The sequence below is a fragment of the Mustela lutreola genome, chromosome 9 (assembly GCF_030435805.1).
Source record: "Mustela lutreola isolate mMusLut2 chromosome 9, mMusLut2.pri, whole genome shotgun sequence".
NCBI classification, from domain to species: domain Eukaryota; kingdom Metazoa; phylum Chordata; class Mammalia; order Carnivora; family Mustelidae; genus Mustela; species Mustela lutreola.
The window spans coordinates 119719710-119744275 of record NC_081298.1 but is presented as its reverse complement, the minus strand read 5'-3'; the positions used below and the strand labels follow the sequence as shown (position 1 = coordinate 119744275).

At 38.1% G+C, this 24566-nt stretch overlaps 1 protein-coding gene across 4 annotated transcripts in view; it reads left to right on the top strand.

Moving 5' to 3' along the window:
- Window positions 1-24566, top strand: part of HEATR5B (HEAT repeat containing 5B) — a 105645-nt gene that overhangs the window by 62025 nt on the left and 19054 nt on the right. For all 4 annotated transcript variants that reach the window (XM_059188653.1, XM_059188655.1, XM_059188652.1 and 1 more), the window contains 6 exons: window positions 4511-4692; window positions 7481-7549; window positions 14424-14603; window positions 20679-20916; window positions 22084-22338; window positions 23815-23942. In XM_059188653.1, the coding sequence (XP_059044636.1) occupies window positions 4511-4692; window positions 7481-7549; window positions 14424-14603; window positions 20679-20916; window positions 22084-22338; window positions 23815-23942 (1052 nt within the window). The remainder of the gene's footprint in view (window positions 1-4510; window positions 4693-7480; window positions 7550-14423; window positions 14604-20678; window positions 20917-22083; window positions 22339-23814; window positions 23943-24566) is intronic.

Below are 24566 nucleotides of genomic sequence, written 5' to 3'. Positions count from 1 at the left end.
TAGTCTAAAAGACAGAAAGACTTTCTTTTAAACAATTATATGTCCAAATACTATTATGACAGAGTGTTTTGGAGGCCTAAACAAGTAGTATGCATTTTCTGAAGAACCAAGGAAGATCTCACAGAAAAGGTGATTTTGAAACTGGATTTTAAAGGCAGACAAAAGATTTTCCAGGTAGAAGAAGCTGGTTGTATTTGTTTTCTATTGCTGCTCTAACAAATGAAGACAAATTCAGTGGCTTAAAACAATACACATTTTTTATCTTATTGTTCTTATAGGTCAGAAAATCCAACATGAGTCTCACTGGGCTAAAATCAAGGTATCAGCAGGGCTGCATTCCTTTCTAGAGGCTTTCCAGGAGTCTTTTCTTCTTGTCTTCTTTGGCTGCCTGCATTCCTTGGTGGTGGCCCCCTCTCTCTGTCTCTTGGAGGTGGCCCCCTCAAAGCCAACACTGACTTGTCTCAGTGATCCTTCTGTAGCTGTCACAGGGCTGTGAGCACAGCCAGGAGCGGTACTCTGCTTTTCAGGATGCTGTGATTAGATTGGGCCCACTGTTAAATTTGGGATAATCTTCATTTCAGAGCCCATAACCTTAATCACAACTACAAACCCCCTTTTGCTATGTAAGTTAACATATTCACAGATTGTAGGGATTAGGGTAGAGACACATTTGAGCACCAGTGTTCTGGTGGTTTATTACAAGCAAGGAAAGTAAGATAATTTGCTTGCTTTAGATTTTATTTATTTGTTTGTTTATTTTAGAGAGAAAGAGAGTGTGTGTGTGTGCATGCACACCAGCAGGAATGAGGGAAGGGAGAGAGTGAGAGGGAGGGAGAATCTCAGGCAGACTCTGTGCTGAAGATGGGGCCCACCATGGGGCTCGATCTTATGGCCCTGAGATCATGACCTGAGCTGAAATCAAGAGTTGTACTAATTAAAATTAACCAACTGAGGCACCAGGCACCCCAAAAGTGAAGAGAATTTGTAGAGGCATGGAAGTATAAGTAAGCATGTGACATTTGTGACATTTAGGGAGTAGAGCAGATCTTTAGGTTGGCTTTCCTTTCTTTGTATTTAATACTTTTTCTCTCATTATTTGTATCTTGCCTACATGAGAAGAGATCCTCACAAATTTTTCCTTTATATCATTGATAATGTTTTACTGTTTTCTGCCCCCATACTGGATCTTGTCTTCTTTTGTTTTTAGTTTTCTTTTAATTTTTGTCCTTTTTCTATTTTCATTACATCATATCCTTTTTTTTTTTTTTAAAGATTTTATTTATTTATTTGACAGAGAGAGAGATCATAAGTTGGCAGAGAGGCAGGCAGAGGGAGAGGGGGAAGCAGGCTCCCCGCTGAGCAGAGAGCCCGATGCGGGACTTGATCCCAGGACCCTGAGAGCATGACCTGAGCCGAAACAGAAGCTTAACCCACTGAGCCACCCAGGCGCCCCAGATCATACCCTTTTGACTACTTATGATTTTTTGTTCTTATTCCATAGCAGCCATGATTTTTTGCATTCTATTGAAGTGCCAGGTGATTTTATATATTTTATTCTGATTTTTATAGAAAATTATTTTTGAGATTAGCACTTTCTGAATCTTCAGAATCTTTATTTTGCCTGTGTGTGTTTTCTTCATAGGCTTATTTGTTCATATATCCTTGAAAGAGGAGAGCATTCTCCATACTTGAAATTTGCTCAAAGTGTGTGTGTGTGTAGGGGGGTGTGGATTGTCCATATTCTTGGTCTTTGTTTACTTCACATTGGTAGCTGGATAGTAAGCTGATATAACAGCTTTCCAACCTAGATTCCAGTATCTGACAGGCTTTGTTCTGCTGGGCTGAAACAGGATCCTTTCTACTTCCCATTGCCTGCTATTCTGGACAATCATGTCAACATGTATTTTTCAAAGTTGTAGACCAAATAAATGTGCTATCCAGGCTCTTCCTGTATCATCCTTACCTCCCTTTGTATCCACTGAACTTTAGTTGTATGGAACTACTGCTCCCAGAATGTAATCAACCTCTAACAGCCCCCCAGTTCTCTCCCCATTTTAGAGTTTCTGCCTCAAGCCCCTTCCCACTCCCCTGCTTTAGAAGTTCATCTCCTTGGACTTGGAAAAAAGATATCTTGACTTTAGAAAAGTCAGAGAAAGAGATTTGTGTAGAGAAGCAAAATACTTTCAGTAATAATTGCCTAGTTTTTGGTTGGTAGATTGGTATCTTTCTAGACCTTTTTAATTAGGAGGAGTAGTGGGTGTTTTTATTTACTTTTGGGTTGGCATAATATGAATAAGCTCACATTAGTCCAGTTCCATCTGCCTTGGAAATTTCCTCCCAACTTCTGGCAGTTCATTATGCCTATTTTTTTTTTTTTTAAGATTTTATTTATTGGGCTCCTGGGTGGCTCAGTCTTTAAGCATCTGCCTTCGGCTCAGGTCATGATCCCAGGATCCCGGGATTGAGGCTCATATCAGGCCCCTTGCTTGGCGGGAAGCCTGCTTCTCCCTCTCCTACTCCTCCTGCTTGTATTCCCTCTCTCCCTGTGTCTTTCTCTGTCAAATAAGTAAATCTTTTTTAAAAAAGTTTTTTGTGGACCTCAGTCCCAGGACCCTGGGATCATGACCCGAGCTGAAGGCAGATGCTTAACAACTGAGCCATCCAGGAACCCCCATTATACCTAATTTTTATTGATGATGTGGTTTTGCCTCCCTTAGATGAGGAAGTATTGGGATCTTCCAGCCGAATTTTTAAGTCTCTTCTTTGTTCTTCTTCTCCAAACCAGTAGATATTCTTTTTTAACTTTAAGATTCTAAAATTGGAATTTTAGTTAAGCACATGAAAGACTTAGAAGATACTTGTCTTATAACCTTCACAATAGCAATAGTCACAAAAACCTGTTTAAATAGGAACTGTTTGGGTATCCAGCTAAGCTACAGATTGCCACTGCTTCAAAAAGATTTTGGGAGTCTTGCAGCCTCCTCAAGAATCTGAGAGTGCTTGAGCTTGATCATTTTTTTAATAACTTCAGTTGCTAGGTCTTTAAGGTCACCAGTATTTTCTTCTTCAGTATCTAATCACTAATAATCTTACCCAGTACATTTTTCATTTCAGGTATTTTATTTTTTTATTTCTACAAGTCTTATTTGTGACTTTATTTATACAAGTTTTAATTATGATTCTCCCTGTCTTTTACTTCTCTCTTAAACATGCTAAGGTTTTTGTTTTCTGTCTTGAATATAAGCAATGTATTTATGATAATTCTTCTAGACTTCCTGTCTGCTAATTTCATCACCTTTTCATTTCTGGATCTGTTTCTGTTCACTAAGCTTGTTTTTTTTTTTCCTTGTTGCAAGTTGTATTTTCCTACTTCTTTGCATTCCTGATAGTTTTTATTACATACCAGATTTGCAAATTTTATAGTAGTAGTGCTGGATTTTGTTTTATTCCTTTAAATAGTGTTGGACTTCGTTCTGGGATGTAGTTATATTACTTGGTATCTTTTGAATCCTTTTGAGACTTGCTTTTAAGTTTTGTTTTGGCAGATCTGGAGTAGCCTTTACTCTAAAAGGAGGACGACTTCCCTTTTCTGCATCTTATCTGTATAAAAGTCTTTTCTAGTAGAAGTTGGGAAACTACTTCCTACAGTCCAAATCCAGACCGTAACCTGTTTTTTTTTTTTTTTTTTTAAAGATTTTATTTATTTATTTGTAAGAGAGAGAGTGAGAGCGAGCACAGGCAGACAGAGTGGCAGGCAGAGTCAGAGGGAGAAGCAGGCTCCCTGCGGAGCAAGGAGCCCGATGTGGGACTCGATCCCAGGACGCTGGGATCATGACCTGAGCCGAAGGCAGCTGCTTAACCAACTGAGCCACCCAGGCGTCCCCCGTAGCCTGTTTTTTAAAATAAACTTTTATTGGAACACGGCATACTCATTTAAATACATGTGATCTGTAACTATGCTCATTCTACAAAAGAAGAGTTGAGTAGCTGTGGTAGAAATTATGTGGCTGGCAAAACCAAAAGTATTTACCATCTAGTTCTTTACAGGAACAATCCGCCAGCCCTATTCTAAAAGATTACAAACTCCTTTTGGGAAATCCAGTAATGTCATCTGTATTACTATATTGTGTAAAGATTCACCAATATTCTTGAGAAATTATGATACACGAGTCTTACTGGAAGTGTATCTTCTTTATTTTAAAACATAGTGGAATTGTGGAACATAAGTGCTTTTTAAAAATAAAATATATTTTATTTATTAGAGAGAGAGAGAGGGAGAGTATACAAGGAGGGGTAGCAGCAGGCAGAGGGAGAGAGAGAAGCAGGTGTGGGGCTCGATCCCAGGACCCTGAGATCATGGCCTGAGCGGAAGGCAGATGCTTAACTGACTCAGCCACCCAAGCATCCCAAACACAAGTGCTTTTTTAAAGAAGTTTATTTCATTTCATATTTTTGTGTTGTAATACTTATTTTTGGAGTTTTCCTTTTTGCCTTCTATTTCTATTTTTAGATGACCTGTTGGTACTTCATCTCTCTGACCTGATTCGCATGGCATTCATGGCTGCAACCGATCATAGTAACCAGCTGCGGATGGCTGGGCTCCAAGCACTTGAGGACATTATCAAGAAGTTTGCATCTGTGCCTGAGCCAGAATTTCCAGGCCATGTGATTCTGGAGCAATATCAAGCTAACGTGAGATACTCTGTTTTATTTTGTTTTGTTTTAAGAGATACTCTGTTTATTTAAAACTTAAAATTGTTCCTTTAAGGGAGTGAAGATTCCCTGGAGAAATGTATTTGGAACTTCAGCTGCATATCTTTATTCCCATCGTCTGTTACATAGTTGAATCCCACAGTTGAAGAAACAGTAGTATAAAACTTGTCACTATTTTCGAGTTCTGATAGTGTATTGGTGATAAAACCAAAATAGAATCGCAGCCTAGCTTTTCAGTCTTGTGTTTAGATGTTTAGCCATGCCATTTAAAAGATAAAAGGACATTCAAAGCGTGTTGTGGATTTGCTGACATTACTTTTATATGTTAAGACTTGATAAGCATTTTTAAAAATACAAAGGACAGCTTTGTAATGCTGAAGGATAACTTCTAATAACAGCAGTTAAAAATACTACTGAAAGAATTACTTACCTTCAAAAAATATTTTATTTTATTCTGAACAGAGATACTTGTTTCCCCTGAAATTTATAACTTTATTTGTGTTCTTGAACTGAGGCACAATAGATTTAATCCTCATAATGATGGGTTATGTGAAGACAAACTTAAGTTAGCAAGGAAAGAAGATACATATGTGTGTGTATTATATATTCTATATATATATAAAATATATATTATACATACATAACATATATGTATAATTATGTATAATGTGTATTATATATAAATGTTATATATAATATATTTTAATATAAATATCATACATATATTTATATATATATATATATATATTTTTTACTGTAGTTATACCAGAACCTTAGTTTCAGATACACAACACCTCATCTAAAAGCTATACTCAAGCATACACAAAATTAAAAAGGGTGAATAGTGTATGCTCCATTGTTTTTCCATCATAAGTACAGGTGAGGAAGTTATAGCTTCTAGCCCAGCTGCCTAAGGAACACCCATATACAATTATTTACTCCTAAATACCCAACCTGTAAGAATGAAGGTTTGTTGTTTTGTTTTGACTTTTTATTTAGGAATAGTTCTTTACTTCAGAAAAATTGAAAGAATAATTATTTAAATCTGTAGCTTTACCCTTGAATATTACAGTCTGTATTTCCAAAGAAAAAGGACATGTCTCATATAACCACAGGGCAGTTACCAACTTCAGGAAATTCAGCATTGATGTATTACTTCTATATAGTCTGTCATATTCCAGTTTTATCAGTCAACCCAGTGATCTCTTTTATAGTATATTCTCTTTCTTCTTCAGTACAGGGTCCAGCACCAGCTGTGTGATTAGTTGATGACTATACTGCCAATACTGCAATTAGCCGCCATGTGTTTTTAGTCATGGAGACGAACACTTGATTCATTTCTAAACTGCTATTGATATATCTCAGTGACTGACTCTCTTGTGCAAAGAGAGAAGTCTCAGAGTAGGAGTTGACTATATCTAACTCCTTATTCAGTTCATTCATGTTAAATCTGATATATTTAAGAATCTGTGACTGGGTTGGCTTATTAAAACTAAAGCTGGGTGCCTGGGTGGCTCAGTGGGTTAAGCCGCTGCCTTCGGCTCAGGTCATGATCTCAGGGTCCTGGGATCGAGTCCCACATCGGGCTCTCTGCTCAGCAGGGAGCCTGCTTCCTCCTCTCTCTCTGCCTGCTTCTCTGCCTACTTGTGATCTCTCTCTGTCAAATAAATGAATAAAATCTTTAAAAAAAAAAAAAAAAAAAAACTAAAGCTCACATTCCTTCACTTAATACTATGACAGTGGTACATAAACTAATATTCCTTGAGTATACTTTAAAAAAAAAATTAAGATTTTACTTATTTATTTGACAGAGAGAGAGAGAGCACACAAGCAGGGGTGTAGCCGGGAGAAGGAGAGGGAGAAGCAGTCTCCCTGCTGAGCAGGGAGCCTGATGCTCTCAGTCCCAGGACCCTGAGATCATGACCTGAGCTGAAGGCAGATGCTTAAGCAACTGAGCCACCTAGGCACCACCCCAAGCATCCTTCTTTTAAAGTTTTTTTTTTTTTTTTAATTTTTTATTTTTTATAATAAAGGTTTTTTTTTTTAATTTTTTTAAATTTTATTTTATTTTTTCAGTGTTCCAAGATTCATTGTTTATGCACCACACCCAGTGCTCCATGCAATACGGGCCCTCCTTAATACCCACCACCAGGCCCTCCCAACGCCCCACCCTCCTCCCCTCCAAAACCCTCAGTTTTTTTTCTCAGAGTCCACAGTCTCTAATGGCTTGTCTCCCCCTCTGATTTCCCCAACTCACTTCTCCTTTTCCTTCACCCGATGTCCTGTGTGTGTGTGTGTGTTTAAGGTGAAATGGTCTCTGAGATCTTTCAGTGACTGTGAATTTTTAGTAATAGTTATTAAAGGAATTGATCCAGTTATATGAGATTCACTCATGAGGTAAATACTGTTAGAAATATATTCAGGAAAATATAGACGGAATTTTTTTTAAAAGGGTAGCAGTTTTCTGTTATGTCCAGGAACATGTGACTTTGTCAGAAAATCCTGTTTACTATTAAACAAAAACAAAAAAAAAAGAAGATTAATTTCCTGTTTTGGTATAGCATTCATATAGATTTGATAATGATTATAACCTCCTGGGAAGCAAAAGAAAAATGGTATGTTTGAGTTTATTGTAACTGAAAAGAGAGATAAAGGGATACGTGATTAAAAGGAAAATCAAAAGATGTGTTTTCATCTCCAGAGACACAAGAGGCTTTATATTTACTACTTATCTTTAAAAATAAAATGCTCATATTCATTTTCTTAGGTGGGAGCTGCTCTAAGACCAGCCTTTTCACAAGATACCCCATCAGACATAATAGCAAAAGCTTGCCAGGTAAGAAGAAAAATAGAGTTTTCTATAGTTACCTTCTTTAAATTAAAAGATACCTTAGAATTTCACTCCCAAGAAAGAGAGAAAAGGTAAATATTTATTTTTATCTTGGAAATACAACAGTGACAGTTCCTTCTTCTATTCTGTATCAAATGATGACGTAGTAACTGTTAATTGCATCCCGTTTTTTTGTCATAGCTGAGGAAATGACTTTGGGATACATAGGTCTTTCATCAGCCAGAAGTGAATAATAGTATAAAAACCATAAGAGGGACTAAAAATAAAAATATGATTATAAAATAATTAAAGAATGCATATTAATGATGGTTGGGTAATAAAGGATTTTTTTTTTTATCACAGTTTGTGAAAATTTCCAAGTTTCTGGAGAATTTCACAATATGGAAATTTCATTGCAAAATTAATCCCAGAGGATTATTCTCACATGATTATATTTTTAAAAAGTCACAAAATGTTCCTACACTTTTAATAAGTTCCTCTTTTTCATGCCTCATTCTGAAAATGGACTCATGCAGTAAGCTCTCATCTTTCAGGAAACCGGATTCTTTATCTGCTTTCCTAAGGATAGAAGAGAAGCAACTTTCTATTTCCCAGTTTTCTGGAGTACCGGGCTGTGGTCCATCATTATTGCTTAGAATCCATAATCAAGCTACGTGTGGCCTCTAGACAGAGAATGTTCTGCTATTTGCAATGATAAGCGGGAAGTTCTTACTTTGTTCTCTCTCTGGCTAATGGATTTGCCTCTTCCTGCCATTGTTAAGATTTTTCTTTTCTTTTCTTTTCTTTTTCTTTTTAATAGGGGGTGATGGGATAGGGGCATTGGGAGAGGGAGAGAATCTTGAGCAGGTTCCACACTCAGCAAGGACCTAACACAGGGCTCAGTCTCACAACCCTGAGATCATGAGCTGAGCCGAGATCAAGAGTCAGGTGCTTAACTGACTGAGCCACTTGGGTGTCCCCCGTTGTTAAGATTTATTTCTCTGAAGTCTATGGTCCTAATGATGGCCTTCAGAGAAATCAACTCCTCTTACAAACAGCAGACCAGAAAGAAAAGAGGGAGTCTTGTTTAAGAAAGAATTCTGTGGATCATGATACAAATCTCAGAGTTAGAGCAGACCATTTGGTAATGAGATACTGATGCACAGACAATCAGAAATCATAGTCCTATATAAATAAATGTCTTGTGATGATGTTTCAGAGCATAGTATTTAAGCAGAAAAAACTTATAAAGCTGTTCATAGAAAAGCAAAAGCTATCCAGATTTCATCTTGTGGATGAGTAGTATGAAAAAGTCCTGTTACTGAATTTGCCTTCAACTTCTTATTCTTTATGTAGCTCTAGCTTTTTTTTTTAAAATTATAAGATTTTCTTCTTTTCTGCTGGAAGGCTTAAGTTTTTGACCTCCTGTCCTGTTTCTGGGAGGAAAACTAGTTTTGAAACAGATGGAACAGTAGGTTGCAAGTTCCTTTTTCTTAAAGGAAAATGAGGAGTTGGCTTTGGACAGATCATGAAACATTGCAGCCCACCTTGTTTGCTAGAATAGATGTCGTGTTAAACCTGAAGCTGAATCAGAGTAATTTTGAGATATTAGAGGAAGACTCTGAAGTGCAACACAACTGGAGACAGGAATCAGTGCTTTAATAAAAGAAAAATACTTTAAATCAGCTTAGGAATCATAACCATAATATATATTTTAAATATCATATTTCAGGTTAAATTGGTTAAGCGTACATTCACGTAACACTCTTTTTTTTTTAAAAAAAAAAAAGATTTTATTTATTTATTTCACAGAGAGAGATCACAAGTAGACAGAGAGGCAGAGAGGCAGGCAGAGAGAGAGAGAGGGAAGCAGGCTCCCTGCTGAGCAGAGAACCCAATGTGGGACTCGATCCCAGGACCCCGAGATCATGACCTGAGCCGAAGGCAGCGGCTTAACCCACTGAGCCACCCAGGCACCCCTTCACGTAACACTCTTGATGCAAGTCCAGGTCTTTTCTCTGAGTATGACTTTGCTGATTCAGTGCTGCTTTATCTTTTTTCATAAACCAAATTTATAATGCAGAACCTGCAGTTTCTAGTTTCATACTCTTTATCTTTTTAAAGATTTTATTTTCAAGTAATCTCCACACCCGTCATGGGGCTTGAGCTCACAACCCCAAGACTAAGAGTTGCATTCTCTACTGACTGAGCCAGCCAGGCGCACCAAGTTTCAGGTTCTTTAAAGTGAGAACTTGTGATTGTGGAAGCAAGCTCGCACCGCCAGACTACACCTTTTTCCTCAACATTCTTCCTTTGGCTCCAGTGTCACTGCCCTGGCCTGGTTTTCCTTTTGCTCTTCTGGCATTTTCTTTTCAATTTCTTTCATTGTTGGTTCTTATTCTGCTTGTCCCTTGTAACTATCTTCCTTGTGTTCTGGTCTTATACCTTTTTTTTTTTTTTCTTATAACTCAGTCCTTGAACAAATTTACCTGGTCCTTGAAGAAATTACCTAGTAACATTGCTTTAGTTATTACCTGTTTGTGGAGAGTTCCCAGGTCTCCCTAGTCATTGTTTTTGAACATTTTAATTCCAGTTCAGTTATATTAATTTTGGGTGTACAATATAGGGATTCAGCAGTTCTATGCATTACTCGTTGTTCATCACAATAAGTGTGCTCTTCATCCCCTTCACCTAGCTCCCCTCCCCTCTGGTAACCAACAGTTCTCTATAGTTCATAGTCTGTTTCTTGATTTGTCTCTTTCTTTCTTTTTTTTTTTCCTAAAGATTTTATTCATTTATTTGACAGACAGAGATCACAGGTAGACAGAGAGGCAGGCAGAGAGAGAGGGGGAAGCAGGCTCCCTGCTGAGCAGAGAGCTAGATGCGGGGCTCGATCCTAGGACCCTGGGATTATGACCTGAGCCGGAGGCAGAGGCTTTAACCCACTGAGCCACCTAGGCGCTTTTTTTTTTTTTTTTTTTTAAAGATTTTATTTATTTATCAGAGAGAGAGAAGGGGAGAGAGCGAGCACAAGCAGACAGAATGGCAGGCAGAGGCAGAGGGAGAAGCAGGCTCCCCGCTGAGCAAGGAGCCCGATGTGGGACTCGATCCAGGACTCTGGGATCATGACCTGAGCCGAAGGCAGCTGCTTAACCAACTGAGCCACCCAGGCATCCCCCTAGGCGCTTTTTTATTAACGTTTGTTCAGTTTTGCTATTTAAATTCTACATGTGAGTGAAAGTATATGGTATTTGTCTTAGTCTCTGGCTGGCTTATTTCACTTAGCATTATACTCTCTAGCTTTATCCATGTCATTGCAAATGGCAAGATTTCGTTCCTTTTCATGGCTGAGTAACATTCCATTTTGCAAATGTGTACACACACATATACATATGCACACATATATATCTTTACACATTTATCTATTGATGGACACTTAGGTTGCCTCCATAATTTGGGTATTTTTTTAAAAAAAGAAAGTAAAAATAGAACTACTCTATGATCTAGTAATCACACAATAGGTATTTACCCAAAGTATACAAAAATACTAAATCAAACAGATGCAAATATTCTGAAAATGTCTATGCTACGTAGAGTTATCTACATGTTTAATACAATTCCTATCAAAGTACAATCAACTTTTTTCAAAGAAATGGAACAAATAATCCTAAAATTTATATGGACACCAGAGAAGACCCTGAATAGCCAGAGGAATGTTGAAAAAGAAAAGCAAAGTTTACAGCATCACAATTCCAGACTTCAGGCTCTGTGACAAAGCTGTATCATCAAGACAGTATGGTACTGGCACAAAAACAGAAATATAGATCAATGGAACAGAATAGAGAGCCCAGAAATAGACTCTCAACTTTATAGTTAACTAATCTTTGACAGAGCAGGAAATAATGTCCAATGGAAGAATGACAGTCTCTTCAACAAATGGTGTTGGGAAAATTGGACAACCACATGCAGAAAAATGAAACTGGACCATTTCCTTACACCACACACAAAAATAGACTCCAAATGGATGAAAGACCTCAATGTGAGACAAGAATCCATCAAAATCCTTGAGGAGAACGCAGGCAGCAACCTCTTCGACCTCAGCTGCAGCAACTTCTTAGAAACATTGCCGAAGGCAAGAGAAGCAAGGGCAAAAATGAACTATTGGGATTTCATCAAGATCAATATCTTTTGCACAGCAAAGGAAATAGTCAACAAAACCAAAGACAACTGACAGAAGTGGAGAAGATACTTGCAAATGTCATATCAGATAAAGGGCTAGTATCTAAAATCTATAAAGGACTTATCAAACACGGGCACCTAGGTGGCTCAGTGGGTTAAGCTTCTGCCTTTGGCTCAGGTTATGACCTCAGGATCCTGGAATCAAGGCCTACCATCAGGCTCTCTGCTCAGCCAGGAGCCTGATTCCCTCTCTCTCTGTCTTCCTCTCTGCCTACTTGTGATCTTTCTCTGTCAAATAAACAAAAATATTTAAAAAAAAAAGAACTTATCAAACTCAACACCCAAGGAACAAATAATCCAATCAAGAAATGGGCAGAGGACATGAACAGTCATTTCTGCAAAGAAGACATCCAGATGGCCAAAGACACATGAGAAAGTGCTCAACATCACTCAGCATCAGGGAAATACAAATCAAAAACCACAAAGATACCACCTCACACCAGTCAGAATGGCCAAAATTAACCAGTCAGGAAACAGCAGGTGTTGGTGAAGATGCAGAGAAACAGGAACATACCTACACTGTTGGTGGAATGCAAGCTGGTGTAGCCACTCTGGAAAACAGTATGGAGGTTCCTCAAAAAGGTGAAAATAGAGCTGCTCTATGACCCAGCAATCACACTACTGGATATTTACCCTAAAGATACAATTGTAGTGATCCGAAGGGGCACATGCACCCGAATGTTTATAGCAGCAATGTCCACAATAGCCAAACTATGGAAAGAACCTAGATGTCTACCAACAGATGAATGGATAAAGAAGATCTGGTATATATTTACAATGGAATACTTTGCAGCCATCAAAAGAAACGAAGTCTTGCCATTTGCAACGACATGGAACTAGAGGGTATTATGCTAAGTGAAATAAGTCAATCAGAGAAAGGCAATCATATGATCTCTCTGATATGAGGAATTTGAGAGGCAGGATGGGAGTTCTTGGGGGAAGAGAGAGAAAAATGAAACAAGATGGGACTGGGGAGGGAGATAAACCATAAGGGATTCTTAATCTCAGGAATCAAACTGAGGGCTGCCAGGGGTAGGGAGGGAGGGATAGAGTGGCTGGGTTATGGACATTGGGGAGGGTATGTGGGTGCTATGAATTGTGTAAAACTGATGATTCACAGACCTGTGCCCCTGAAGCAAATAATACATTATGTGTTTAAAAAAAAAAAAAAAAAAAAAAGACCTGAAGAAAACAATGAAAAAAGCAAAACAAAACAATAAAAAAAGGGATGTATGCAACTCAGGTTTATTGCAGCATTATTTACAACAGCCTTCTTTGATTTCCTCACAATATTTCAAGTCTCTGGCCTCTCCCCTAAAAATATTTAATTGGTTTCCAAATACTGTGATTTCTGCCTCTAAGTCTTTCTCTGGGGACTCTCCCTTTTCATCCCATTCCCAGCGTGATCTCTGTCATTTCTGTCCCATAATACTGTCATAGTCACGTAACTAAACTCATTGCTTACCATCTAAGCATGTTCTTTCCTGGCATAAATACTGGAACAATCTTCCTAAAGTACAGTTTTTGTTTTTTAAGATTTTATTTATTTATTTATTTATTTATTTATTTAGGGGTGTTGGAGCGGCAGGGGGAGAAGGAGAAAGAAAGTCCCAAGAAGACTCTGTGCTGAGCTCAGAGCCTGACATGGGGCTTGATCCCATGACGGCAAGATCATGACCTAAGCCAAAATCAAGAGTTGGACGCTTAACCAGCTGAGCCACCCAGGCACCCCAGGCACAATTCCAATTGTAATCTCCCTGTTCAGAAGCCTTGGAAATTGCCCATAGAACAAAAAGTCTGAATTCAGTTTACATGGAATTTAAATTGTACCATAATCCCAGTTAACTTTGCTAATCTCATATCTTCTCCCATGTAACTCCTCTGTATTTATGCACACAGACCTTCCTGATAATTTAAGCATTCCCATTTCTTCTGCCAGAAGTAATCTCTCCCTTCTCTGTTTTTGAATTGTAGTATTACAGCCCTAAAATGTTTATTCAATCTGTGTTTTTTTTTTTCTTGAGGACAAGGACTAGATTTTTCTCCTTTATTTATTTATTTTTTAACCTCTTCCATAGCGCCCAGAATAATCCTTTGCCTGTGGTAGGCAGAAATGTTGAAGAATTATTCACAACTGAGGTGATTCAAGAAGAAACTTATTTTCTATTAAAATTTTTGTCACATTAGTCAATGGAAATACTTAAGTAAATACTGTTAGTTTTCCATGTAGGATATAATAAATTCCATCCTTGTTGTTGATTTGTTATTAAAAAATAAAGTTGGGGTGCCTGGGTGGCTCAGTGGGTTAAAGCCTCTGCTTTCAGCTCAGGTCATGGTCTAGGGTCCTGGGATCGAGCCCCTCATTGGACTCTCTGCTCAGCAGGGAGCCTGCATCCCCCTCTCTCGCTGCCTGCCTCTCTGCCTACTTGTGATCTCTGCCTGTCAAATAAATAAATAAAATCTAAAAAATAAATAAATAAATAAAATAAAGTTGAAGCACAGCATTTGGGTTTTTTTTGTTTGTTTTCTTCATTGATATTTTGTTTCTTCCCCCAAGGCGGGGAAAATCATATTTACTTCATACTCTTATAGTTAAATATTAGTTTTTTATAGAGAATTTAAAATTTCTTTCTTTGGCTAGGTGTGTAGTACATGGATTGGAAGTGGAGTTGTCAGTGATCTCAATGACCTCCGTCGAGTGCACAATCTACTTGTCTCTTCTCTGGACAAAGTGCAGGCTGGAAAAGGATCTTCGAGCCAGCTGTACCGAGAGAGTGCCACAACCATGGAAAAACTGGCTGTTCTCAAAGCTTGGGCAGAGGTAACCACAACCTATTGTTTTTGTTGTTGTTGTTGTTTATTAACATAAAGTGTATTATTTGCCCCAGGGTACAGGTCTGTGAATCATCAGACAGCCTATTGTTTTTGAACAATTTCTCCATCCATGAGAAAATGTTCCCCTAGTCCTGTAGGTGAAAAAATTTTGATATTTTGCTTTTTAAAGTGACCTTTGGTATAAAATGCTTTTTGGAAATCTGTTATTTGCTCCATCTCACTGAAATATGTATATTTATGTCTCAAAGAACTCTTTTCAACCCTTTGAAAGTTATGTTTGTTTATTTTTTAAAAAAAAAGATTTTATTTATTTGTTTGTCAGATAAAGAGAGCAAGCACATGAGGAGGACAACAGCAGGCAGAGGGGGATGTGGGTTCCCCGCTGAGGAAGGAGCCTGATGCAGGACTCTATTCCAGAACCCTCCTGCAATCATGATCTGAGCGGAAGGCAGACGCTTAACTGACTGAGACAACCAGGTGTCCCAAAAGTCTTTTTTAATCAGTTTTTTTCAAAATTTCTATATTGAAAAAGGGCTCCCCTAACTAGTTATGTGGAAATTAGGCAGCACAAGTTTTGATGATCATAACATCGGTTGTCAGTCATCTAGCTCTTTGCTGACTTGCATTAATATGCTTGACTCACCTACCAGGAAGACTGGTGTAGTTTAGTATAAAAAGCATTAAATGCTGATTCAGAGGCCGTAAACAAGTTCTCTCTCTATAATTTACCGTCTTCTTGACTTTGGTCAAATGGTTTGATCTCTCAGAGCCTTGGGTTTTTGGGTTTTGGGTTTTTTTTTTTTTTTCATTATCATGTGGAAATAATATCATCATCTTTTTTTTTTTATTTTTAAAGATTATTTATTATTTGACAGAGAGAGAGAGATCACAAGTAGGCAGAGAGGGAGGCAGAGAGAGGGGGGAAGCAGGCTCCCTGCTGAGCAGAGAGCCTGATGTGGGGCTTGATCCCAGGACCCTGAGATCATGACCTGAGCTGGAGGCAGAGGCTTAACCCACTGAGCCACCCAGATGCCCCCAAATAATATCTTCTTATAAGGCAATATTTATCAAAGGACATTGTAGCTGGCACTGAATGGAAGATAGATTATTGCTTTCAAAAAATAGATCAGGGCGCCTGGGTGGCTCAGTTGGTTAAGGAACTGCCTTCAGCTTGGATTATGATCCTGGAGTCCCAGGATCAAGTCCTGCATTGGGCTCCCAGCTCCACGGGGAGTCTGCTTCTCCTCTGACCTTCTCCCTCTCATGCTGTCTTCTACTGTTTCTCTCTCTCAAATAGATAAATACAAATCTTTAAAAAATGAAATAAATAAGATAAAATATTAGATCAGAGTCTCACATAACTAAATTAATAATGCACATTTTTGTTGACACTTTTTTCTTTTTTAGGGTAGTTTGTACTATAATTTAAAGATGTGCACCTCATGCCTCAGCCTTGAAAGCCATTTCATAATTCTTTTACCTGTTTATCTGCCTTTCCTTCATCATGCTCTTCAGATGCCCAGCATATTCTAGATTTCTCTCCTGAAGACCTCTCTTTGCTTATACTCTTTCACTCAGAAAGCTGAAGATCTCCATTTTCCATCTCCTCAGATTTTTACTTTGAAATCTTTAGATTTACATGAGTTGGGAACTGTGCTTTCACCTGTTAATTAATGTTAGTTAAATATGAGTGTGAAGGGGAGACTTTCTAGCTCAGTGCTATCAGTCATGCCCACTTCTGTATCTTCAGCCTCTCCCTCTATGTGCTAACTCTTCTTGCTTGTCTTCCTCCCCACCTAAGTGTGTCCTCCTCACTGCTTTCCCTCTCTCCTCTCATGTTTCAGTTCACGATGGAGTTTCAGTATCTTCACTACCTCAACTCTTGGTCACCTGCTTCTCAGTCCCCCACAATGTGGGGTCGTTCTCACTGTTGCAGGCTGGTCCGGTCTGAGGACCCAGAGGGGGTCCTGTAGGACCAGCCAACAGAGTCCTTGGGTTCGAGCAGGATCAAAGTCAAACGCAAGCCAAAAGGAAATGAGAGCAGAGCTTATTGAAGACGTAGAGACAGCAGATACAGACAAAGCTTCTGGCAGACTTGAAAAGGAAAGGAGAGTGAATCTCATCTTTGCTTGGGGTCTGGGATTTTTATTGAGGATGCTGGTCTGGTGTATGTGCCCTCTCAGGCATCCAGGAACTCGTCAGACAAGGAGTGCTCAGGTGTCCTGCGTAAGTCGCTTATGCGCTAGAACTATGGGTCTTGGTGTCAAGGTGTCTGGAGTCAGTGGTCTTGGAAAACTTACGTGATGGCCCCACCTGGTCATTCCTTAGGTGTTGTCTGTTGTGCTGAGAGACTCCGAAGAAGTCATTAAGTGCTTGATCTTTACAAGGAGGATAGACAGCATGCTTAAGGGTGGGGTGTAGATCTCAGCAAGAAGAGAAGCAGGAAAATGACCCAAAAAAGCAGTTTTTCATGAGGTCCCTTTGGTTTGCCTGTGTCATCACCACGCCATTGGAATCATTCTCGCTAAAGTTACAAATGAGAGAATTATCTGTGTCACCGTGCACTCATCAGTCCGTGTTCCTTGGCCTCTCTGCGGCATTGGATGTCGTCTCCTCTGGAAGCTCTTTGTTCTCCTTGACACGCCTCTCTTGCTTCTCCTCTTTCCCTTTCATTGTTCCTTCCCCACACCGCTCGCTGGCCTCTTCGCCTGCCCGCTCTTTCAGTGCTGCTATTTTTCTTGTCCCCTTCCTGTCTCTTCGTACTTTATGGGCAACTTTATCCATACCCATAACCTATTGCTTTAACTTGTGTATTAAAGGTTGTAATTCTGCTTTTCCACCCAGACCAAATTCCAATCCCATATTTGTAGATGTTTACTAGACATCTTCCCTTGGATGACCCTTAAGTACCACACACCCAACAAGTCTTAAAAAAAATACTGTGCTTTCTCTGACTTCTTTTATCTTCTTTATCCCAACTACTGGTTCTACCTTCTATCTTCAGGCCAGAGCCTAGTATCAATATTAACTGCTTCTTCTTCAGTCCCCTTCGTATTATATCTAGTAGGTATCTAATTCCTATGTATTTGACTTTGTTAATACTATTTTTGAAGATAATATAATTTTGTTCTGATAATATAAATACCAATTCACTGCACATATTCAAAATATAGAGAAGAGGTATTATTTTAAAAAAATCTATAATCTTATCCCTTCTGTAATCTTCTTATCATCCAGAGATAACTATTAATATTTTGGTGTATATCACTATGCATATGTGCACATGTAAATCTTTATATGCCTTAAACTGTGTGTATCTACCTATATCTTTTTTTAAAAATGGAATTTTATTCAACATAGTGACTATTTTTAAAATTTAGCAATGGATTACATACACCTTTTGCATATCTATAAAAAAAATACTTCCTCTCTTCTGCCCCTGCCTTTAGTTTGAATCCTCATCATCTGTTACCTGGTCTGTGCAGTTGCGTCCTAATTTTCTTCTACTGTTAGTCTTCCCTGCCTCCACTGGCACATCTTCCTGTACAGATTCTCAGCATAATCATTCTAAAATGCAAATTTTGGGCAAAGAATATGAATTGACGATTCACAGAGAGGAAACAAAGCTACACATAAACATATGGGGAGGGTGAAGAAATATAGAAACATTTCCCAGCTAAATTAACATCATTTTTAGAATGATAGTAAAATTTTTCTAAAGAGTGAGATATATCAAAACACTTACTAAATCCAGTTTATCCTAAGGAATATTAAGGATATACACAAAGACTCTGCTATGGTGGTATTTATTACAATGTTTATTTTTCTCAGAAAAAATGGAAATAACTTAAATGTATGTCTTGATCCTAAGAGATGGTGGAATTAAGTGACTAACGAATTTGGGTAAAAGTTATTCACGGGGGCGGGGGGGGGGCGGCACCTGGGTGGCTCAGTGGGTTAAAGCCTCTGCCTTCCACTCAGGTCATGATCTCAGGGTCCTGGGATTGGGCCCCGCATCGGGCTCCCTGCTCCACGGGGAGCCTGCTTCCCCCCGTATCTCTCTGCCTGCCTCTCTGCCTACTTATCTTTTTCTGTCAAATAAATAAATAAAAATCTTTTAAAAAAAAAGTTATTCACAGGGGTGCCTCTGTGGTACAGTTGGCTGGGCATCCAACTCTTGGTTTCAACTCAGGTTGTGATCTCAGGGTCATGAGATTGAGCCCAGGGCTCCACACTCAGCGGGGAGTCTGCTTGGGATTCTCTCTCCTTCTCACTCTGCCCTTCACTTCTGCATGCCCTCTTTCTCTCTCTGTCTCTCTCTCTCACAAATAAATAAATCTTTAAACAAATTTTTAATTAAAAAAATAAAAGCTATTCACAACACAGTATTATTTAAAAGACTATGTATATACAACATGTTTAGAATGCTCATGGTATTTTCTTCAAGTTATTTACACTTCTGATTTTTCTATTTTTCTTGTGTAGTGTCTAATAAGATAAGCCAAACATTGATTAAAAATAAGTCTAAAAAATATATTCTCCTGTATTGCTAGTAGCAATATAAATTATAGAACCCTTTTAGAAAGGTTTTGGCAGTGTCTATTCAGAGCCATAAAAATATCTGTAGTCCCTGATGCAATAATTCCCTTCCTGGGACTTTATCCTAGGGAAGAATATCTAAAATACAGGAAGGAAATGTTTACAAAAAGCTTTACTTGGGGGTGTCTGGGTGGCTCAGTGGTTTGAGCCGCTGCCTTCGGCTCAGGTCATGGTCTCAGGGTCCTGGGATGGAGTCCCGCATCGGGCTCTCTGCTCAGCAGGGAGCCTGCTTCCTCCTCTCTCTCTCTCTCTGCCTGCCTCTTTCCCTACTTGTGATGTCTCTCTGTCAAATAAATAAATAAAATCTTTAAAAAAAAATTTTTTTTTAAAAAAAGCTTTACTTGGAACATTATAATGTGAAGAATTATATACCTTTTGTCTTTGAAAATTATATCTTGTTCAGATTCCCAAGGCTGAATCAAGAAACAGAAGTAAATATGAAATTTCAATGTAGGGAGATTGTTAGATGTATTATGGCTTATCCCCTACAGCCATTAAGAGTAATGATTATGAAGATGGACATTCCATAGGTAGATAAAATTAAATACAAAATTCTTTGTATAACAGAATTATAATTTACAAAGATAAAATATAGTAACCTGGAAATTGGGATTTTGAGTAATTTTAAAAGCTCATTTTCAAAACTTTTTATGGTATCATTTTAAAATAAAATTAAAAGTTTAGGAAAAATACATAATCTTTGATCTGTAAATTCTGCAGTGACCTCTTCCCTTCCCCATTGCCTATAGAGTAAAACCTTCACCTACTTCTCCCTCATATTCTGTGCTCAGTCTATGCTAGTTGCCAAAGCCTAAATATAGGTACAAAAACAAAAATCAAAAATAACTGCAACAAAGAAAAATGTTTAAAGTTATGTTTTAGTAAGTTGCATTTATACATCTTTTTGGTCTACTAAGTGGAGAGAAAGGATACAGATAATATATATGTGACTAGTAAATTATATGCGTGGTTCAACTCTATTATAAAGGCCAGATTGCTAAGTGTCACTTAAGAGGCTAGAAGGATATTTATGGAAATCCTTTCTCTGGCCCTTCTCCCATCCCCCTCCAGCCTTTTTCTTTGAATGTGCTGTCTGATTGTGCCTAATAAGTCTGTGAAAGTAGAGGCAGTAAACAGGAAGTTATACCCTAGGACAAAAAAAGAAAAAAACACACATAAAAGGGGGCTTTGTAAAGTATAACAAGAGAAGCCAGAAACATCTCAGTGAACTCTACTAAAGGAATGTTTTGTGAGAGGAATAGTCAGCAGTCAGATCAATAAAAAAAGATTGTCTCCAAAGCAGGTGGAATTATTCTTTGGAGGTTGTCAGGAAACCATGAAGTTATAGACTTTCCAGGGTCTAAACTCAATTACTTTCAAAAATTCAGTTGTATAGCAACTTAGATTAAGTCATTTCTTAACACTATGCCTTATTATTTTCTCCTCCTGAATATCTTACTAGGTGTATGTGGTTGCTATGAATATTAAGAAGGAAGCAGAGTCAAAGCCAAAAAGAGCAATGAAAAGTGCTGATGATGATGATGATGATTATGGTGCCATAGATGAACTACCACCAGATAGTTTAATAACACTTGTGCAGCCCGAACTGCCAACACTCAGTCGCCTGTGGTTGGCAGCGTTAAAAGACTATGCACTTTTGACTCTGCCGGCTGAATTTGCTAGTCAGCTGCCCCCCGATGGTAAGTACTACATTCAGAATTTTGCCTTTATGGACTTTAGAGTAGTAATTAAACAAAATGTAGTTGGTGGAAGCTAGCAACAATAATAATTAATAATATTATAGTGTAACTTACCCACCTTGAATTTATAAAGAGAGTAAAACCCCTTAAATTTAATTAATTATTAATAATGTAGTAATCTAGTTTAAGATGTGGCGATGACATTTTAAATTTCTGTAGATTTAAACGTGGCACTCTGTCCCTGAGAGCATGTTGTCCCTGATTCAAATGCAGCATTAAGCTCATTTGTTAACCCAAGCAAAAAGTTCTCACTGTCACAGTAATAACTGTATGAGCTAGAGTACTCTAAATAACCAGGCGTAACAAGTCATTATGCGTAACTCTGATGAAGTTGATTGCTGGGCTGGTCAATGTATGCAAGGATGGATGGGGGAGTCCTCAGTTTGGTAGTGAAAACAGGAGTTAAGGAAGAAAGGCAGAGGAAGGAGAAAGAAGAAACAGAGTTCCCTGGCTGGGGCAGGAAGAGAAGGTGACCAGGGTTTTTGGGAGTCTCTGGCAACAGTGAAGAGGAAGCCTGTGACCACCGGCTAGAGAAAGGTGGAGGATCCCCAGTGGCATCTGCAGTTGCGGAGAAAAAGCTGGAAACCCTAGCACTGGTGAGGAAGGCACAGAGGCCCTCCAGTTCTGCAGCTGCAGGAAAGACTCACTTTTGGTGGCTTTGTAATAAAGAGAATCCCTTTGGCCAGATTGCTCTTTAGTACATGTTATGGTCTGAATTTTGTGTCCGTATTGTGATTAGCGTCAGAAGCAGGGCCTTTGGGAAGCGCTTAGGTCAGGAGGTGAAGCCCTCTGCAATGGGATTCGTACCCTTAGAGGAAAGACCCCACCCACACTGGCCCCTAGCCCCTTCCACCAAGTAAAAATACAGCTATAAGTCAGAGACATGGCCCTTACCTGAGCATGGAGGCAGCCTTATCTCAGGCTTCCACCTCCTCCAGCACTGTGAGAAATAAATGTCTGCTGTTTGATAAGCCACCCAGTCAGTGGTATTTTGTTATAGCAGCCCAAATGGACTAAGAGTAAGTAATGAGGATTTTTAAGTTAGTCGTTGATGAATGGTTGACCACTTGCAATAAAAGTAATGGCTTCGATTGGCCTTTTTTACAGGTGGAGCATTTTATACTCCTGAGACCATTGATACAGCTAGACTTCACTACCGGAATTCGTGGGCCCCGATTCTTCATGCGGTGGCACTTTGGTTAAATAGCACAGGATTTACATGTTCAGAGTCTACAGAAGCAGCAGCAATACCTGGCTTACAGAAACGTGCTACACCTGTCAATTTAAACCAGGCATCGGGAGCAATGCCTGGTGCTAAATCTTTGCCAGAAATTAACAAAGACAGAATGCATCTGATTTTAGGTAGGTGTGAACATTGATATATTTCAAGATATGTCACTTCTGAAATTCATTTCTGTAGGGAAGAAAAAATTTCCTTCTATCCTTTTAGGTTGTATGGCTGGCCTAAGAATTAAATTGACATAAGACAGATTAACAGGAGAAAAGCATACGGATTTAGTATTTTTCAATCTAAAGTAGCCATTAGGCCCAAAAACTTATATGCCATTTGACGCAAAGAACAGTAAATTGTGGGGATGTGACCAGACTAAAGGGGTTTGGGCCGGGGGCAATAAATTGTGGGACAGGGACTAGGAAATATATGGGGGAAATTAATTTTAGTAGGTTTGTTTGTGCAAGTCTATTTCAACATTGACTCCCAGTCTTCTCTTCCTGATACGGAGAGGGCACATTTCTCACGAGAAATGTTGACTTGTTTTTAGGTGGAAAGGGGTCAGAGAACCCTTACTGCATCTGCTGTTCATCAAGTACCTTCAGCTGAAAGTAATCAATATGTCAAAGAGGCATATTTTGGTGTGGCGTGCTCTGAACTCCTTCAGATCTTCCGTTTTAATGCTATAGAAAAGTTTTATATACCACAGTCCAGAGAAGGGATAAAAAGGAGAGGATTGTTTAAGCACGTGTTCTAAATTGTTAACTGAATTTTTAATAGAAAAAGTTCATTATTAAAAACTATTCTAAAAATTTTAGCTGCTGTGTTCACTCACAGAGCAATAGTGAATAATTTTCAAGAAAAAAACTACATTTTTCTTTTTTCAATGGCAGATTTTCTTTTTACTTGACACTTAACAAATTGTCTATGAGGAAATAATAAAATGCAAAGTTAAAACAAATTTGAATAAATCTCAATTTATAATTGCTTTATAGATGCTCTTTTAACATTAATATATTATAGATTCTAATGAGGCTCTTAAGCAGTTTTATATTTTGGGGAGGGAAGAAGAACACAGTTGGTAAGGTGAAATTATAGAACTTGTCAGTAGATCTCATACATGAAAATATGAAAGGCTTATAAAATAATGACCTTACCCTTATGCAAATTAAGAATAATTGTTATCCATGATATCCATTTTGTCTCTATAGCTTGCCACTAAAAAATCCTTGTAGACATGAAAATTGTTTGACAACCATTTAATGAGAAGTAATTTTATAATTTACATAAGTTTATTTTTAATGTATTATTTTTTAAATTCCTAAAAATAAAAAATTGAGTATCTTCTTAATCAACTCCATGACCTTGGAACTGCCTCTCTCCCCCAACCTTCAACTTGATTATTAACCTAATGGCAAAGCTACAATCTGTGTTATAAAGTTTGGCAGCTGCGTTTGGTAAGCATTTGACTCTACTTTAAAGTAGCATTAAATAGGTGTTACAGTAATCTGTAAAAGAATAGAGGAAGAATAGAGAAAAAAATCTGATGTCAGAGCAACAAAGTGTTTTATAGTGACAAACGTGTGTTTTTATTATGTACGTCGCAGGTGTGAGCATACAGTTCCTTTGTTCCCCCAGACCTGAGGAGCCCATTGAACATGTCACAGCATGTCTACAGGCCTTACACACCTTGCTCGATTCTCCTTATGCCCGAATCCATATTGCAGAAGATCAGGTACAGTATATTTCTATAACAGATAATAAATTATACGCTTTGTTTTCATCCTGTTTGTCTTAAGATAATTTTCTCCTGTATGAAATAAAATATATGATAAATATTTAGGATTTTGACTTTATCGTGAATGTTGGATGACAAGGCACCACCAGCATAGAAATAGTCAGTGTATCTTCTTAGATGTGTTTATCGGTAATCAAGTAAAACTAAAAATTAAGGGATGCCTTCAACCCCAGCTAATGATTCTATTGATAAAGGCCTGAAGTAATTTATAAGGCTGTTAAATAAATTATACCACTTTTAAATGTTTGATAATGTTTTATCTCTCATTTAATGAATTTTTTTTGCACTGGCTCAATTACTCATTAACAGTTTAATGAATTGCTTTTTCTAATTTCTATATGTAATTTTAGAGGACTTTATTCATGTTATAGAACCAAGCTATTGGTGGATTTCTTATTCTTTTTAATTAGAAATTCTTTTCTTTCCATAAGAACCATCTTTTTGGTCACCATCACACATCTACAATGTGGGGTAATTTTCCATAAAACACCAACAGATAAAGAAAGTTGAGAGCATTCATTATATCAAATTAATTGTGCACATGATGCTGACCAAAACCAA